This window comes from Perca flavescens, chromosome 8 (genome assembly GCF_004354835.1).
Source record: "Perca flavescens isolate YP-PL-M2 chromosome 8, PFLA_1.0, whole genome shotgun sequence".
Taxonomy (NCBI): Eukaryota; Metazoa; Chordata; class Actinopteri; order Perciformes; family Percidae; genus Perca; species Perca flavescens.
In genome coordinates, this window is record NC_041338.1 from 21,035,347 (window position 1) to 21,055,047 (window position 19,701).

Consider the following 19,701-nt stretch of genomic DNA (forward strand, 5'->3'; position numbering starts at 1 on the left):
GATAATGGCATACTCTAATTCAAAAGACAACTTTTAAACTCTATAGTTTATGGTGATGTGAGTTTTTGGACATAAAAATGTTTGTAAAAACTTTAAAACACGCTAGAAGAGACTGAGAAACTAACATACTGAAATGTTGTGACTACGGATATATACCAGAACAGCACTGACCTTCGCGTAGACACAACTGTCACTCAGTGTCCACGGCTCACAGGTGTCCTCACACATAGGACACATGATGGTAGTGTTGGCTTCACAAATCTCTTTACTAGTGAAGCAATAAATCATGAAAGGAAAACAATCAAGAATATACATGTTTTAAATTACACATTCTACATTAATATCAAGGGAGGAGTGCGCATCTTATATGGTATGCAGATTGTGGGAACTGACCTGACTTGGCTGGAGTCCATAGTGAAGAGACCATAGAGGAAGACAAAAACGCCAACCAGGGCGGCAGGGATCAACATGCCAGTGTACCAGCCCAACCACGCAAAGTAAAGACCGATTTTCTCACCAAAGTACCGCCTGAAAGAGAGACGGGGAAACCGTGTGGTCAAAATTCCCCAATAAACTGTGCTGACTGTTTATTAAACCTGGACATGTTCACTTGCAGTAATGTTTTGTGTGTAGTTAGTGTACTTTGGGGTGGTTGTGGTAGCCTAATGGATAGGGAGGCTACTGGGCTGAAGGTCACGCAGTATAATGCTGTGGTGGGAAATGAATCAATAACTGTATTTCCCTCCTAAACCATAGCTGTCGGGGTGTCCTTGAGTAAGACACTTATTTCACAACCATCGGTATTTCACACCTCCAGTAAAGCAGCTCAGTAGCAATTAGCTGTATCAGGCAACTGGTTCCTTGTTTCAGGATTAGGGCTGATACACTAGGTTTATCACTATGAGTGAGCCCTTTGCCGTTGTCATTTGATAGTTATTATGAAAATATTGATTAAAGCTGCTTTAAATACAATATATTGCCATAAAGCAGATCTGCTTCTTTATTTGTAACATTCCCACAATACAACTGGAGACGATGGTAACAGTTTGATGAAAATCTCTGATGGTTGACACATATTTTAGAGCTGAAAGCAGGGGAAAACACCTAGTCTGGCTCTGTCTAAGTTAAAGATCTGTGATCAGAAACCTGTATATCTTTATAATTAGGGAGATGAACAACTCTTAATGTTCTATTGAAACAATACGTCCTGGATATGATCAAAGACAGAACAAGGCTCATTATCAGGACACTTGAGCTCATGTAAACGTCCATAATGTCCTCCTAAATGGCCAAAAACAGCTCATGATGCGGTGTTGATTACCTGATGAGGTCCAAAGGCTGGTATTTGTACCAGATTCCCCAGCGGGCCCAGCGCTCATACAGAAGATGCCTGTGGTTCTGGGCACCGTGCGTCTTAATTGGGTGTCTGCTCTTGTAACCACCCTGATGAGACAAAGAGTCGGGAACTATCCCTTACAGGAAGAATTTAACAGTTTGAAAATTTGTAAATCTCAACAGCTTTTCAGCACAAATAAAAATCCTCTCACCTCATGAGGAGGAAATGCAGCCTCATATGTGTTGTTGCCCAATAACCGGTTGATACCTAGAGTAGAATAAACCATGTCATGTCATAGGATGCAGAAATACCAACTACTGTATAGAAGCACGAGGATGCCACATTAAAAATCATTACCAGTTATGATTGAGATATGGGTCCAATTAATTTAAACCCACTCTTCCACAGTCACAACAATGTGTTTCATTATGTGACCATATATATATATATGTTATGTGACAAGCTGCATTAAACAAGCACATTACAAGCCTAAAACACTCAGGTCAGGTTAGAATTTCAAATAGCTGCAAAAACTTCAAAATAATCTTTTTCATTTTTTTACTTGGTGTAAAATCACAATAAACAGAATCAATTGGCTGCAGGCACTGTACCATATGAAGCAGTAATTAATGAAATGTTATTTTCCACAGGACAATATTGCATTGATTTGCATTGTCATCCCTGGACTGAAACTGTAGATAGTGAGAGCAGGAGAAGGAAGGGGGGGATTTGAAAAGGATTTTCTACTCTTGTTGCGGACTTGATCTTATTTGTATTAAAGTAAAGTGTTCAACAGTATTAAAAAATTTACTTGAAATCTGTTCCAGCCCTTCAAGGCCAAACTTTAATCAGCAAAATATGTCTCGCTCAGACAAGATAGTAGATGTGGGAGTAGACAGGCAGTTTGGTAACCGCTGATACCAAAAAACAGCCAGAAGGAGAGGAGGAATCAGCTACAACAGACACCAAAAGCTCAGCAGCAGCCCACATTTAATCATCCCACAGCAAAACAACAAACAAAGGCCCAATCCCCCCCACTACCTTACTGTCACTGCATTAAGCCAAATTAACAGCAAATCCAGTGCCCCTAATTGTTTTAGTAGTGATATAATAAACACAAACCAACCAGCAGGAAAATACAAAAATAAAAAATAAAGACTTATTGTGTCTTTTGTTCCTTTGGCACTAGTTGGCATTCATTGTTTTGGGCTGATTCTGTAATGTAAAGTTAATGGTAAATAAAGCTATAAAATTAATAGAAACAAACAATTTATTTCTAAAATATTTAGAACCTGTCCCCTGCTCCTAAACCGGTCATTCTGTGTGGACAGTGTGATCCCAACTAAGACCGTTGTTTCCTATCCTAACAACAAGCCCTGGATATCTAAAAAACTGAAAAGTATGTTAAGGGAAAAGAGGACTGTTTTTAATAGTGGTGACAAAAGTGCATATGCTGAAATTAAGAAAGTTGTGCGAGTTGAAATAGTAAAGGCTAAACTTCAGTATAAAAGAAAAATTGAGTCCAAATTTAGTGAGTCTGATCTTAGATCTGTGTGGAATGGTATGCAAATAATGACAGGACTACACAAAGGCACTAGTACAGTTTCCTTAAATGGTTTTGATTCTGATGAGCAGTTAGCAAATGAATTAAATAGTTTTTATATGAGATTTTCTAATAATGATTTTAGTGCGGAAATCAGTCACATGAGAGAGGATTTGGTCAGTGATTCTTCCGTTTTTGATTTTGATATTGATGTATCTAAGGTCAAAACATTATTTAAACAAACTAAGGTTAGGAAAACTCCTGGCCCTGACAACATCAGTGGTCGAGTCCTTAAGTCTAGTGTTGGTCAGTTAAGTGAGATTTTTAAAGTGATTTTTACTCAATCACTCCAGACGCAAACAGTGCCAAAGATTTGGAAACATTCTACAATCATTCCTGTGGCTAAGTGTAAGAATCCCAAGGTCTTAAATGACTTTCGGCCTGTTGCTCTCACCTCACTGGTGATGAAGACTTTTGAGAAGCTGGTTAAGCAGGAGGTACTGAAGCAGGTGGAAGAACAGCTAGACCCTCTTCAGTTTGCTTATAGGGCTAGCAGAGGTGTTGAGGATGCAATACTTACATTGCTAAATTCCCTTTATCAACATTTGGAAACCTCAAAGACTCATGCAAGGCTCCTTTTTATAGACTTCTCTTCAGCTTTCAATACTATTCAGCCGTATTTGTTGGCCGAGAAACTTCAGTCTATTTTTAACTTGAACCCTAACTTAAATGGCTGGATACTGGATTTTTTGTTGAACAGGTCGCAGTGTGTAAGGGTCAATGGTGTTTTATCCTCAAAAGTCCTTACTTCCACAGGCTCTCCTCAGGGCTGTGTTCTTTCTCCATTGCTTTTCATTTTATACACAAATGACTGTAGGAGTAAGTATGAGAAGAGGCACTGTGTGAAATTTGAGGATGACACTGTTATAGTGAGCCTTTTGAATAATGATGAGGTGGGGCATGGCCCTGTAGTTGATGATTTCATTGCGTGGTGTGAAAACTCCTATTTGTCGATTAACGTTTCTAAGACAAAGGATATGATTATTGATTTCCATAGATCACAGCATAATGTTTCACAAACTGTTATCCAGAACATGAACGTTGAGACAGTAGATGAATATAAATATTTAGGAACCATCATTGACAGTAAATTATCCTTTGAGAGCAACACAGATGCAGCCTGTAAAAAGGCCCAACAGAGACTTTTCTTCTTGAGGAAGATGAAATCATTTAGCGTGTGCAGGACTCTGATGACTTTGTTTTACCAGTGTTTTATTGAATCAGTCTTGACATTTTGTATTGTGGTGTGGTATAGTGGTCTTCCAATGACCAATAAGCGTAAGCTCACAAAGCTGGTAAATGTAGCGTCTAAGGTGGTTGGGGTACAGTTATCACAGCTGCAACACATATATGATAGACGGGTCAGGGGTAAGGCTAACCAAATTTTAAAATGCCCTGATCACCCACTCTTTGGAGAGTTTAATTTGCTCCCCTCGGGTCGCCGTTTTAGGCTACCTATGTTAAGAACTAGACGTGCCAGGGATTCTTTTATTCCTGTGGCTATTAGGCACCTGAATTCATTTGAGGGACATCATTGAATTTTTTATATAGAAATGTTCTTATTTATTATCTTATTTTCATTACTGTTCATTATGACATATTGACCTGTGTACTGTCCAATTGGATCTTGTCACTGGTTTTGGGGAAGGTGTCTCTATTGAAGGTGTTGATGTGTGTCTTGTGCTGTGTTTATAATGTTGCTTACACATGTATGTGTATGCGTGTGTTTTTGAATATCCTGCTGCAAATCAAATTTCCTTTTCTAAGGATAAATAAAGTGGAACTTGAACTTGATTATGATGGATACTTGTACATTATTATATATAAATGAGAATGGAAATCCCTCGACACTAATGTGGCACTACTAGAAATATTGTTTAGTATGTAAGGAGCAAGATGAGAAAACAGCGAGCGTGGTGCCTTACCCATCTTTAATTTTCCTTCCTCATACTTGGTGCGCTGCAGCACATGATGGAGGATTCTGCTTCTGGTGGAATTGGAGAAGAAGGTCTCTCTATTGTTGATAGTGAAGCTGTAACAGCACACTCATTCAGTTATTCATCATGTAACAATATATCAATATCATCCAGTTATAGCATTTAACGAGCTGAGCACAAAACGATGCAAAGCTCTTTAAAATTCAATTTGTGGTGAAAAATTTGCGTTCATTCCAGCATCGTTATTTAAAAAAAACATCAAGGCTTCAAGTTTCATCAAGTTTCATCAAAATGAAAATGAAACGACAGGAAAGAATGTGGGAAAAATCTAATCATTTCATGAACATCTGTTGTTGTATTTCGATATCTTATTTATGATCAGCTTATCTTGATTGTGAGGGTTCTGACTCACAATTATAAAATATACAAGACTGGTTTCTAATTCCACATTCAGAGCTCAGGACATGAATGGATGTGATGTCATTGAATTTCTTCACTTGGCATTCAGAGCACTGGGCAGAAATCACATTGCGTCAACACCCGCCATGGGCCATCGTGATGCTTTGTTTTAATTAAACAGTCCGATTCCCCTGGACAGAGCGATACAGAGCGGAATAACTATCAGCTATCACTACTGATACGGACGCTGCCATTATGGGACACTGAGTTTCTGAGGTGGCATGAAAGAATGTGTGCACGCCCTCCTTACTGATGCATGCGTGCTCTGCTGAAGGGGGCTGTGTAGCAGTCACTTTCCTCCAAGTCAGGCAAGGCCTCTTTATCCAGCTTCATGGGATTTCTGGGAAGCCAACTTTTTATCTGACGGCATCTCAAATGAAACCTGCTGCACAGACACATGGAGAAAACAGCATTAATAGCACAGATTAACATGAAGATTGTTTTCATTGATTTGAAACAGTGGCTCTCAACCTTTTTCCCCTAACACAACCCTGACAAGCACATCACCTCACACCACTAAAAACAAGTTTACACACACACACACACACACACACACACACACACACACACACACACACATCACGCTGCAGACTATTGTTTTTCATTTTCATGTTGCTTGAGACTCCTGAACCTGAGTCACTCAAAGTATAATTCTATTTCTATTTTTTTAATTTAAGATAAGTTCAAGTTTGAAGGCATGCACAGATTTCCTCAATTGTAGGTCCTTTAAATGTTTAATTAACTTATGAAATAGAAACACTAATACGAGTCTACAGCCACGCTAGCAGCTCTGTCAGTTAGTACTAAACTAAATGCTACTGCCAACATGCTAACATCCTCACAGTGTCAACGCTAACATGCTAGGTATTATACATAAAGTTATGATATCAACCCAGTGGAGCTGTCACCACCTGCACACAGCCCATTTGTTCAGCTTTACAGGGACGTGAGTTAGTGACAGACCATTAGTAAACACATAAAGCCTATTTACTACTCGGGTCGATTTTTCTTTTAGTAAAAGACTGCAGGAGCTCTGAGGAAATCATAATAGCCCTCATTATTCATGACTAAGATCACTCTCACACAAGATTCAAAAGTGCTTGGTTCTCAGTTGGACAGGTGGGCAAGTGATTCTTGTCTGTGTGATCTTCGTCTGCTCGGTCGGTGTGTGTGTGTGTGTGTGGGTGTGTGTGTGTGTGTGTGTGTGTGTGTGTGTGTGTGTGTGTGTGTCCTCAAAGCACAACCACTATGTACATATGTTACTGTATGTTAAGGTGAAATAACACTATTATCAATATCTATATTCAATATAATCCATATTGTGAACACCTGGCTACAGCATGTATTTGTAATTTATTTATATAGTAAATCAATCTGCATGGTTAAAAACATTTATAAGCTCTGTTCAAAACAGAGCCAAAGGGTGGAAGCAACATGAGTCACACCATGTTTGCAGTTTAATGGATAAAAACCAGCCGTCCTTCATGACCAGTAATATCACACTTCACTAACTGCTGCCTGTTCAAAGCTTTACAAGGGCTCATCCAATGCTTACACATAAATGTCTGCCATCATTGCTGTGGTTCAAACATCATTTCAGTTACCTCTCATCACTGGAGTGACAAACATATTAGGGTTTTTTTTATTAAGATTTTAAAGCTATAGTGCGTGTCTGTCGCAAAGTTTCAATTCAAAGTAATGACAACAACACTGTCGGTGCATCCACATGATACAAGCCTTCCGTGATCGCACACCGCCCCAAACCCTCCTCCACGCAGTTGCTAGTAGCCAAAGAGAACACGGAGGATTAAAAAAACATGACGGACTCGTCAGAAAAAGGTAATTATTTTTACTCGAGCTTCTGCGTGGGAAAGTCACCGGACGACACAATCTTCTGAACATAGCCATACTGAGAAATACAGAGAGAGTTGTGTGTAGCTGATAGTCTTAATTAGCTTTGTAGCAACTCATTTTGGCAATGGCTTAAATGTAACGGACGTTCACTAATATCAAAAAGTTACGCACTAAAGCTTTAACAGTCATAAACTCAGCTTATCTGCTTTATAAGGACTGTAGGGTGTGACTTCACCAAATCTGATTGACAATGAACAAGTGACACAAACAAAGCACACAACCTTCATCAGATTTGTGACATCACCTTTTTTCAACTAAGTCCTGCCCACTTCAAACCAGTGAGAGGAGCACAAGCAGCACAAAAAATATATAGATTCCTCTTGTGAAATAGTTTCAAAGTTTGACAGAAAATGTTGAGTTAATGTAGGACCCAGATCACTAATAAAATCTCAATTGATAAAATATGTTTTTAGGGTCTTTGAAGTAATAATCTCAAGCTTGGTTTCTGTGGCGACATTACTGGGAAAAATCAGAAGTGGCACGTTAGTGGCATGTTTTCCATCACCCAGCAGTGGTTGGTCCGCCAGAGAGGGTAGGTGGTGCCAATGCAAGAGAGTCGCTCTACAACTCACTTGTGTGTGAATCGGCTTAATGTTTTTCCCAATCTCTTGCTGCATTCCAGGCAACCCGTAACCCGTGTTTTCACAACCTCCTACCCGTGAAAGTGCCCTGGAACGGCAGTCTAACCCAAACTTACTACCCGTGAACTCGTACCAGATTGTTGTACTCCCAGTTAAGGTTTTTGATGTCACAAACACATAAACAACAATGGCGACCCCTGTTGATGCTGTACAGACGCCGGTGATTAACGGTAAGAAATAGAAATAAATAGACATAAATAGGCAACGTAAAGTAATTCCTCACATTGTAATCAAAACAATACACATACGATTGTGTACTACTACAGGTTATGTTTATTAAATTATGCTCAAAATATGTCGCCGACTAGAAATTGCTAGTATCAGCTAGCGCTAGCTAACGTCAACGTTAGGTAGCCTAACCTGATCCCTGCCGACAGCACAACGTTTAGCTAATCAGCTCGTGACTTTGCCTGGAACGCTACCAAGTTGTGAGTCGTGACTTGAAATCGTAACCGGCTAAAAATTGTGTCTGGAACGCAGCATCTGCTAGCGTTGCAAGTAAACGGTTACTATGGCCAAACAAACAAAGACGAGAACGATGACTACAGACGATAAAAATTCAAAAACAAGTGAAAGTGAGATTCAAAAACACACTTGCAATTAATGCTTCTCGCCATAGGTGGCACCAAAGGGAACGAAACAGGAAATTCGAGACTGCAACTTTAAAGCAAAAGAGGGTTTGTAGACTACACATAATTAAAATACACGTGCAGTATGTTAACAAACAAAAGATGCTGCTATAAAAAGTATTTCAGTGATTTGTTGTTAAGACTGTTTCTATCTGAATTCCAGTAAGATGGAAAATTGGAGTCCTGTGCAGAGCTTGGACAACTCTTGAACATCACATCAAAGCGTGAGTGCATCTCTCTAAAAATAGTATGCTAATCAGCCTGTGCCGCTCCATTTACTTGACTGAAATATTACAAGTTTTTTTATAGAAAAGAACCGTCAAGTTTACAGTATTGTACTCTCAACAATATGCCTGACGTGCAAGATGCTGTGCTTTTTGAAAAGTTAAATTAATTGTATTAATTTAAACAAACACTGCAACAGTCAACTGACCCTAAATCAATGATTTTCAAACGATTCTCCAACCATTTCAGTTATTGTTACTAGTCAGTTAGTGCTAACACAGTGGGTGACTTTACAATTTAAAATTGAATCCCAGACCTTACACATACAGTAGTGTTTATTTAGTAACAGTCGGTTTGAAGGGTTGATTAGTCCTGGACTAATTAATATTCACTCAGTGGTTGGGTTTAAAAAGCACAATGATTGTTTGATTCAAACTTTCTCTGTTGGTATTTCTCTCTGAGGTGACTGATAACTTCAACGTTAAAACAGAATCCACAGCTCACATTATGGCTAAAGCCCTGCAGCTGTGCTGCTCACGAATTTCATTAGAGGCAGTGAAGCATCCAGCTTCCTGCCCCCACAGAGCAACAGAGAAAAATAATCCAATACCTTAAATCTACTTACCTGCCCAGGGTTTTGCTCTTCCAGTCCGTAAAGTAACATTTTTTCCTTAAAGAATAAAAAAGAAGTCAGAAAAACTGGATGAAGTTGCCAGCCACTGAAAAACTGAGCATCACACTTTCCAGAGTTTAAAGCTCAATCTTTTTTTAATCTAACTACAGTTACCTGAAAGGCATTCGGATGTTCATCTGCTCTGCATATTTGCAAAGTGTATCCCAAGGAGCATGGACCTTCACAAACATGATGTCGTTGTTCGTCAAGGAGGGCTTTCAAATTAAAAAGTAACACAGGACTTTGAGAACTGAGTTGAGAAATCAAAAAATCAATCTTCTAAAACCAAACTTTTTTATTTGTACCTCCTTCTCCAGCATTAGACCCTCAGCCCGTAAATTCTTTTCAAAGGTGCACCTCTTTTCCACCTGTAGACTGGACTTCTTGTAAACCAGGATGTAGTCAATACGCTTTTTCCCATCTCGGAAAAACAGCCCAGAGGAAATAGCTGGTTTCTTTCCCTGAAGAAACAAGATTTCCTATATGAATTTCAGATGCAGGGATGCTAATCACAGGACTGATCATGTTTGAAGCTTCTTAGAGGGTCAATGACAAAATTTACTGTGTAGACAGTGCAACATTGGGAAAATTAATGGCAATAATTATGGATTACTGGGAGCGTGGTACCTGAAGTGAATCTGTGCAGGCCTCTAGTTTAGCACGGGTGACAGGCTTTTGTAGCGGAAATGACTCATCTGGTTTTGTTTCACACGTCACCTCTGACTCCTCCACGTACTGATCCTTGCCATCCTCTGCTGCACACAGACAAAGCACGATCAGTGAAGACAGTTATTCAACTGGTGACGCACCACACAAAGTATACTATCTGCATTAAGTCTTTTTTCATTGCTCAAGTCAATATTTTACTCAATCCAATTGCCAACATTGAAATTAGATCAGAGTTAAATCCAAGTAATTTCAATGTGGGCGCCAGCTTGAAAGCAACACCTTGATTCAATTTAATAGATCCATGCACTGATGTTGAAAGAGGGCCAATCGCATTTCCTTCCTTCCTGAATCTTTACGCATCCCACTAACAAACAAAATAAAGTTTTGTTAAACCCACACTCTGAGGCAAAACAAACAATAGAGACTGTACCAAGAAATCCCTTCCTAGAAGCTCAATGTTTTGAAACCTTATCAGATTGCCTTTCTTTGCCACAAACAATAAGTCTGCCTAGTTGACAAGAAATAACTCTTTTGTAACACAACATATGGCTTTTCCATTTTCAGTGCTATGTGGTTATTTACTGTCAATGAGGAGGACAGTAGATTTAGTGGGTATAACAATCCATCTGTCTAAATCTCTTAATACATGCATATTTAATTGCATTACATGGTTTACACCCTATAGCTATAGAAAGATGTATCATTTCACAGGGTATGTGTGACAGCTTGGCTCATTTCTCTGATCAAATGTGTCTCTACTTCACCATCAAGTAAGCTTGGCATGACTACAGTCAGAATGTCTTTATACTGCTGTGTTGAAATCAAGTGTAAGAAATCTTAATTATACCAACAATATCAATGACAAACATTTTTTTATTATTACAAATATGTCTGGAAAAAAACTGCATTGGTTAATTTTAATTTAGTTTAAGTCTTAAACAATAATGTGTTGTTTTTAGTGTGGGTTAGCACATAATGGGACCTTGGGCAGAAAGAATTAAGTTTGAAAGCAAAATCGCTGTGACCTTTTTTATACTTTCTTTCTTAAGTTTTATTTTAATCTACATCTTCCCTGATCCAGGCAGGGATTGGGAGAAAATCCTTATCTTCTGTCTATTTTAAGATCACAACTGAGCAGTGATAATCTTTAGAAATTGCAATATCTTTACAGAATAGTGAAAAGTCGCCATAGCTGCTTGCTTTATGATTTCATTATAATAAAGCTGAAATGACTCAGAACTTTGGTCAACATGGGGTGCTAAAGAATCCAAAAGCAGTCTGAATTTACGCTGATAGATCCATGGGAATCTATTAAAGCGTCTCCAGTTTAAAGTGCTGCATTACATAATTGTAGGCTACTGTAAAATGAGTACAATAACAGTAAAACTAAACATTTTGGGTTAAGTCTCCAGCAGCAGTACATTCAGTTCAGACCTATCAAAACACATCTGTCAGTGTACACAGGTGGGAAGCTGTTTGGTCGGTCCTCGCTCTCTCCTTCTGTCTGAACCCTCCTCAGGACAAGAGAAAACGGACCGCTTCATCAGATGTCTATTTTTAGCGACAAAAAAGCCACTTTTCACCAAAATAGCAACACATCACCTTGTGCTGCCTCATCTGCATTAAAACTGCATCTCCTTTCTCACTTTTGCACACTGCATGCAAATGCTAAGGGGTCGGGCAAAGGGCGTCTCAAGGTCACAAACATACTGTGACGGCTCCTAGGCCTCAAGACCTATTAAGTCCCTTTGGTTGCTGGGATCTGGGGATTGGCTAATAAGGACTGATGATTGAGACCTGGATCGACTGATTGCTCACATTTAAATAAATAGGAGTGCCTGGGCAGTCACTCTTCCTCTCTCCCTCCTCAAGGTTGCTTGGTTTGTTTGGACTTTGGGTTGAGTTACTTTTACGTTCTAACATTGCTACACCTACACACATCCATACACTACACACATTACTGATAAACTGATAGCACATTTACCTTTGTTTATTTAAATACATTTGATTTAACTGAGCAAACAGGTATGTTCTCCACATTTTGTTATGCCTTTGAGCCAGGTCATGACACATACCAACATGTTGAAGTGCTGCATGTGCTTGAGCCCTCATTGTCAATGGCCTCTGAAGATTCTTGAAGATGTTAAGACTGAATAAATTCCCCTGAATAAATTCCCCTCTCCAACAGGCATTTGCATTTTTACCAGTTCATACTGTGATATATTGTTTCCTTGCAACAGCTTTTCCAACACTATCTCACTGCCTCTGTAAGTGCACAAGACACATGTGACTGTTTTTTTTTAAATGCGCTGTAGCATTATCACATTCTGCTCAATCAATATTGTGCACTCACATAAAACATCACTAACATGAAAATCTGTGTAGCAACCAACTCTGTTCCTGTCGAGTATAACATTAGCAGTAACCAGTACATAAGATGCACAGAAATCAAAGTTTGCATCACAGAAATTATGTGGATTTGCTGTGAAAGGTCTTTGTATTTTTTATATAGTTTAGAGACTACTATAGATCAGAGAAAAAGTTGCAATTACAAATCCAATTAGGCTACAGAGCCATGGTCGGGGCCATAGATTCTATTTTGCACAAACCTTAGTCAGATAAAGGATTAATGAGTCCGGCAGACTAGACTAACAAATTAAACTACACCTCTGCCCCTGCACGCTCTCTTCTACTAGGGGATGGAGAGGGGGGATGGCAGGTTAAGGGGCATGCATTTTGGTAATTTTGCTAACAAGGGGGATAGCATCCCCGTAAATCCCACCTCAAATGGCCTACTGCTTGTAGGTATAACAATAACTTAAACACATCATGAAAAAAACACTTTAATGCTATTTAGCATTTGCCAGCCATAGGAGGCCATATGAACAAATTAATGTGCAAAACTTGCAAGTGCATCTGAAAAAACCCTGCAAATTCTTTACATTTGTCTAAGGGAAACATAAAAAAAAAAGTCATTTTTGCATCAAAATAGAAGAATACAAGCCAATAATTTCAAAACTAATGGCAATAAAAGATATTTAGTATATGGCAATTCTGCTAATTGGTATGAAACCTAATATGATCTTCCTTTGACACAGAATTTGCTATAATAAATAATTTACAAAGTTAAAATTCTTTTTCATCAAGTCTTTGTTACTTTGACCAACCACTGCAGAAACCTCCACGGTAATCTTTAGAATCCACACATATTGAAAACACTCTCTCATGACTGAAGCATCTTATCCACTAATGGGTTTCGGAAGTCGTTAGTACAAAGTAAGCAGACTGACCTGTCTGCGGGCGCAGGAGGCTGCAGGAGGTGCTGATGCTCTGACTCAGACCCTCAACTTCTGGTTTCGGCTCTGGGCTCAGAGGCACAGACAGGAAGTGGTTGAGGTTGATTGGATGAGTCTGACTCTGGGCCAGGCAGGGCAGGCTGCGGCGAGATGGCTTCAGGCTTTTCTCCTTCAGGATCTCGCTGATGCTGGTGTGCATGCCTGAGGACGAGAGGGACAGAGGAGAAGAGTGGAGGTAATTTTGTTAGTCGTCGCTTTAAATATTTCTAGAAAAAAATGAGAGGAAAATAACAGACCCTGAAGATGAATCTTAAACTTTTTTTTATTACATATGTATACATTTATATCATGTTTATATGACTGGATGCTTACTCTGATAAAAAATATTTATATTTTAGTGAGAGACACTTGCATTAAGGGATGGATTGGATGAGACTCAGCTCTTTGGTGAAGCTCTGCTGGGACGCACACACAAACTGAAATCTTACTGAAGTCAATACAAAAAAAAAAACTTATTACATAGAGAGGAGGTTGGGGTGGTGCTGCGACCTACAGCAGCTAATGGCATTGCCATGAAGGTATTGGCAAAGTAGTCAGGAAGAAATGTCAGGTCATTATGGCTGCACTTTGCATCTGCAGGAGTATGATGCATGAGGCAATACAAGTCAAAACAGCTGATGAATGAGCCAGTGATAGGGAAGCATGAAAGGGGCTTTCCACGCCACGGGTTCATTTTAAGCCATAGTCAGCCTGTAAAAACAGTTGTATAATGCAGCTCTGAAGGGAGCTTCATACAGTCTGAGATAATAACCATGATAAGGTCTTCAGGTTTATCTCTGACAACAAGGGCTGGGCAATATGGAGAAAATCAAATATCACAATATCTTTGACCAAATACCTCAATATCGATACCGCAACGATATTGTAGTGTTGACTATTGGTGCTTTCACAAAATATTTACACAATGAGATTTTTGATAAATAATCATCAGTAATGTGGGTATAATAACTAAGTGGGTAAAGGAAAATAATAGAACAGTTACAACAGTCTGCTAAGTTCATAAAATGACATCACTTTACTGTAATGCAGCCTTTAAATCCAGGAAATAACAACACGTATGCCATATTACGATATTACAATATCCAAAATCTAAGACAAAATCTAGTCTCATATCACGATATCTGGATAGGCTCTTAAGTTTGAAAAATGTCCCATGGCCATTAATCAGGCAGGGAGGGCTGGAGCTTGGCCCATACTAGGGACTAAAAGACATGATGCATCAGCCTCTGCCACATTCATTTTTACCATTCTTTTGAAAATCTGTCTCTTGTGAGTCTGCCAACTTTATGAAAGTGAAACACTAAATCACTGGAGTATCCCTTAAGTGAAGCGTATAATCTAATGCAAGTGCAACTTCAGTACTTGTGCACTAATGCAACACCCCATAAATATTTATATATTTATACAGTAGCTACATTATATTTTTAATGCATAGTTAGGCAGTAAGAATGTTAGTAACTTCCTAAAGTAAACTCTACATGAACCCAGAACTGTTAGGTCTATTTGGTTGGTTAAAGCTGCTAGGGGCATGTTTTCCTAAAATTACTGCTTTTATTGTTTTGTTTTTGGAGTTTGTTGGCTGGATTTTTCATTGTATTATTTCTATCACATCATATCTCATCTTATCTTGCAAAATATAACAACAAACAAGAGTTGCTTTTTTTTTTTTTATAAATGTCCAATAACAAAAAGAAGCGAGAAAAATAAAATGCAAACCTATTTATAATACTTAGTAGATCGAGTGCATGCACTGACAACAAGGGAGCGAGTGGGGAAAGAAGGGAGGGCGGGAGAAATCACTTCAGTCACCAACTGGTCCATCCATTTTATGGGCTACAGCGGCATTTTATGGGCTACAGCGGCAATGTCTGTCCTTCATAGTGGAGTGCATTAAAACCCTCAGCGCTCCCCCTCCATCATCACACAGCTCAATACCTCAAGACAAGCCACATGATGGTACACCACAACATTTACATACATCAGTCGCTAGCGCTGCAACCAATTTACCAAAGATACAGCATTCATGTGTACCGTTACGTAGCCCAGCAGAGGTCATTTTCAAGGTTATTTCAGTAATAAAAGAGCAATATGGTGATAATGGGGCTGACAGATTGTTGAATGACTATTTCAACAATACTGTAAGGATGAATTGTGAAGAGAACCTCAAGAGGTTAATAACTATAATGAACGTCCAGCAATTGTGCCCGACCTTCACACCAGGCAGCAGCACTCCCTCTGCAGCTCCTGACGTTTATTCATGAAATGAAGGCACTTCTCTTTCAAATGGGAACGGGACTTACTTCTCCCTCCAGTGAGGAATTCTCCCAGTAACCTTCCTGAAACAGCTGCATTGGTAATTCACTCTCTGCATCCTGAGAGTCCACACTCATGAAATTGATCCCACTGGGATTCCCCAGTGCTGTCGGGTGAGAAGGGAGTCAGTTTAAGATGTGAGCTTGAGGGCCCAGGGGAACCACTGATCACGTTGTTTATTTCCTGTGCAGCCCCACAGTTATGAAATGAATGAAAAAGCTGTACAATGAGAATGCGTAAAATGCGACAAGAGTAAACTTTAAATGGATCTATTTGTGCGTGTCAGAAAGTTAATCTGTCTTTAGGCTAACAACAAAGCCTGATTTCTCAGTGCTTTCATTATTTCTACAGTGTACACAAGCATTCAGTTCCCCTTTGTTGCTTTTAATATTTCAATCAATTTCATTAAATCCAATCAATATTGAGCAGGTTGTCAAGCTATCATTAAATAGCCATACTGTGCCAATTACATCTGCAATTCCATTTCACAAATCAGAGATTATATGGTCCAGTGAGCAAGGTTTGTTTCTCTCAGCAGGAAACACAGCAACAACATGCTTTATGACTGGCTGGTAAATCAGTGTGAGCTGTGAGCTTCCAGTCAAGATGCCAGAAGCCTAAAGTGCCATCATTTCACAGTCTCTGTGGATTTGTCTGAAGAGTGGTTGCATATACCTGCCCACTTTTCTCTCCATTAGGCTAATCAATACAAAATGGCTGCTGTATATATATTATCAAAAAGGTATAGCTAGTCTAGATAATTCCAACAGACATCGGCAAGGCTCAACATGTCTGAGATGATACATCACAGCAGAGCGAGCTAATGGGCCTGTAAGGGTGAGGATTGGTCCCAAATGACTCTCAAATTTTTAAATAGACCCACAAATTGGAAAGTGTAGGTGTTTTTTGCTTTCAATTAAATATTCAGAGCATGTGTAGATGAAAAAAAATAATAGTGGTCAAATCCCTTTAGCCTCTGTGGATATTAAATATATAATAATGGTTATCTGACAATTATTGCCCAGACATTGCATTGTATAAGTCTAGATAAGTATATAAAGGGTTCATCTAATGTGAAATCCTGTGTTTAATCTCGCTGTGCACTGGCTAAAACTGGTTCATCAGGAGAAAGTTAATCCTGTGTGTGTGTGTGGGTGTGTGTGTGTGTGTGGACTGCATTTGCATGTATGTGTGCCACTTGGTATGGAGTCCGTGGACTGTTACTGTGAGTTGTGCACAGAGAGGAGGGACGCAGGAGAGGAATAAAAAAAATAAAAAATAAACAGATCAAGAGGCACAGGGAGTGGATGCTCACCGTGAGGTGTTGATAGAGAAAACCACCTCAGAGTTTTCTCTGCATCAGCATGACACAGGGCCTTGATGACAATCCCTGTGTGTGCTCTCACAAACACCCACTCATGCTGGACGAGATTCAGGAGAGGTCGTGATCCGGGATTTGAATCTCTCCTGCAGCTTGTCCATGACGGTCTTGTGATGGGAGATTAAAATGATTTTTTTGGTCTGTGCATGTGTGTGGATATACCACAGTGACTGCACACTAAACACCTAAAAATGTTGCTGCTTGTAACAAACGGCGAAAAAGGAGGTTGTGTTTATTCGTTCGTTATACTCCTCTTAAATATTTCTGTCATAAAAAGTAAGCATTTAATTTAAAATCAAAGATTTTATGATCAATTGCAAGGGGTTATATACCAGATTAAGCAAAACAATGGCGTGAAAATTTGGTAAAACTGTCCAATATGTGTGAAAAATAAATGTTACTTTTGCTTTTAGTAATTTTCTTTTGTCCATGATCACCATGAGACAACTGTGCAGAAACTTAAGAATCAAGACATTATTTGCAAGGATGTTGCACAAAGTAGCAAACACAGAATTGAGGTCAGTGGGCTGTTTCCCATCATGCCTCTGTGTTTCCTCATTCTATACCTTCAATAATTCATCCATGTTCAGCTCATAGCACTTTCAGTGTCACAGCTTTCAACTGAGGAAGATCAGGACCTTTTTAAGCACAACAAACATCATTATTGCCTCACCCTTACAGAGTGCATTTCAGGGGATCCCTGCTATAAAAGACTGGGAAAAGAAGAAAGGTATAACACACACGTCCAAAACACTGCTGCGATGCGTTTACAAAAATTATCAGGAGGAGGCAGGACTGAGGCAGGCCAGCAGCCTCGCCTCCAGAAACCTTCTCTAAGCAATTAGAGTGTGTTTCATCCTCCGCCTGGCACCATATCAAACAACACATAGATGGAGTGGAGTTCACATGGAGTATTTAGAACTGTATCATAAGCAGCCACTGAATATTCAGCTTATATCTTATGTTACATGGTGAGTATTCCAGGCACAGTACGAGTATGAAATAAGTGATCTCTGGTAACGATCGCAGTGTTTCCCATAGGTGCTACTTGGTGCCACACAGGTAAACTGAGACCCGCCCAGGTAGATACAATCAAAATAAAATTTTCTTTCCAAACAACGGTGTATTTTTTTTACAGCACACACAGACCAGCTGCCTCCAGCCTCTCCCCCTCGTGAAGTTGCGTGCATGCATGACAGCGTCAACGTTGCACTTGCTCAGAGAGTCTATTGTTACGTTAGTAGTAGCATGTTGCTGGTAGTCTTGCAATAGGATTAAAGGATACTTCACCGATTAGCATTAAGCTTTGTATCAGTAGAAACCCGGTAGTATTTTCGAATGACCGTGCTTCCCTCTCTCATGTCCCCCTGAGACGAAAGATCTCTGTATTGAGTGTCTGGAAAAAAATCTCTTTGCGTCATCGGAGGCTTTTTTGGCCAGAAGCTATAGACTACAGCCAGTAGCAGCTAGTTCCACATGTTTTCAACCCGCCCATAGAGGGTGGGACCTCACTCCTAGAATTTCCAAATAGTGTCAGCCATCTTGGAGCTATAGCTAACAGGTGAGTAATTAATTTATACTTTAGTAAGCTAACCACGATGGCAGAAGGCAGTTTTGAAGATGATATAGCAGAAGGCTATTTTGAAGATCTGGTGCGCAAATCCGATGCTCGTGGCTACTTGTACAAGCTGCAATACAGCGAGAAACAGTTGCGGATGATGGCGGCCGGAGCAGCTGCTGCAGTAGAATGTAAAATGTTTGTCCGGCAAAGACTTTTTCAGCAGCAACCTTGCAATTATGTGCATTCAAACTACCACACATGTGTACCACCGGGATACATTGGTACAGATCGGAGAATATCCAGGAAACTTTATTACAGACGCAATACTCGACACACTACGCAAGCTTTGCCTTAGGCAGACCAGCACCTCAGCCTGCGGTGTCGCTTGATGCCGCTAGCCGGGGAAGGGGACATCAAAAGAGGTGTGCGAGAAAGCGGAAACGCGAAACGAGGGCAGGAGTTCGAGCTAGGTGGAAAGCTAACGCTAGCCAGACACCTGTCCCATCCATCCTCCATCCTTGCAAATGTCCGCTCATTAGACAACAAACTGGACTACATCCAACTTCAACGAAACTCCCAACGTGAGTTCAGAGACTGCTGTGTTTTTGTGGAAACATGGCTGTGGCGCCGTCAAATCCTGCCCCACACACCACCGCAAGTAAATTCTCAACCTCTGGGAAACACTGCGATCGCATGAATGCTTCACCATCCAGGGAATGTAAAATTAATCTCAAAATGTTGAAATACAAACACTTTTGTGAGTTCCTCTAACAAAATCTGACATGGATTGGTAGAAACAAAGGGTGAGCTAAATATACTATAGTGAAAACAGAAAACATAAGAAATTTCCATTCAGAAACATAACAGTATACTCAAAACTATTTCAAAAACTGGAATGCAGCAACTCTAATACTGTGACTGCAGGTTTTAAGCTTTAGATTTCACGGAGAATATTTGCTATAATTAGATTTTCTATTTAGAACAGGGAGAAATAAAGTAACAGT

The 19,701-nt window shown here is 39.7% G+C and overlaps 1 protein-coding gene across 3 annotated transcripts in view; it reads right to left on the reverse strand.

Moving 5' to 3' along the window:
• ano3 (anoctamin 3) overlaps positions 1–19,701 on the reverse strand; it is a 37,829-nt gene that overhangs the window by 10,508 nt on the left and 7,620 nt on the right. For 2 of the 3 annotated variants that reach the window (XM_028584760.1, XM_028584762.1), the window contains exons 2-12: positions 13,377–13,583; positions 10,045–10,172; positions 9,723–9,878; positions 9,532–9,632; positions 9,370–9,414; positions 5,586–5,720; positions 4,865–4,971; positions 1,548–1,603; positions 1,322–1,443; positions 394–528; positions 172–268 (exon numbers count right to left, since the gene is read on the reverse strand). In XM_028584760.1, the coding sequence (XP_028440561.1) occupies positions 172–268; positions 394–528; positions 1,322–1,443; positions 1,548–1,603; positions 4,865–4,971; positions 5,586–5,720; positions 9,370–9,414; positions 9,532–9,632; positions 9,723–9,878; positions 10,045–10,172; positions 13,377–13,583 (1,289 nt within the window). The remainder of the gene's footprint in view (positions 1–171; positions 269–393; positions 529–1,321; positions 1,444–1,547; positions 1,604–4,864; positions 4,972–5,585; positions 5,721–9,369; positions 9,415–9,531; positions 9,633–9,722; positions 9,879–10,044; positions 10,173–13,376; positions 13,584–19,701) is intronic. The other variant, XM_028584761.1, reaches the window with a different exon arrangement.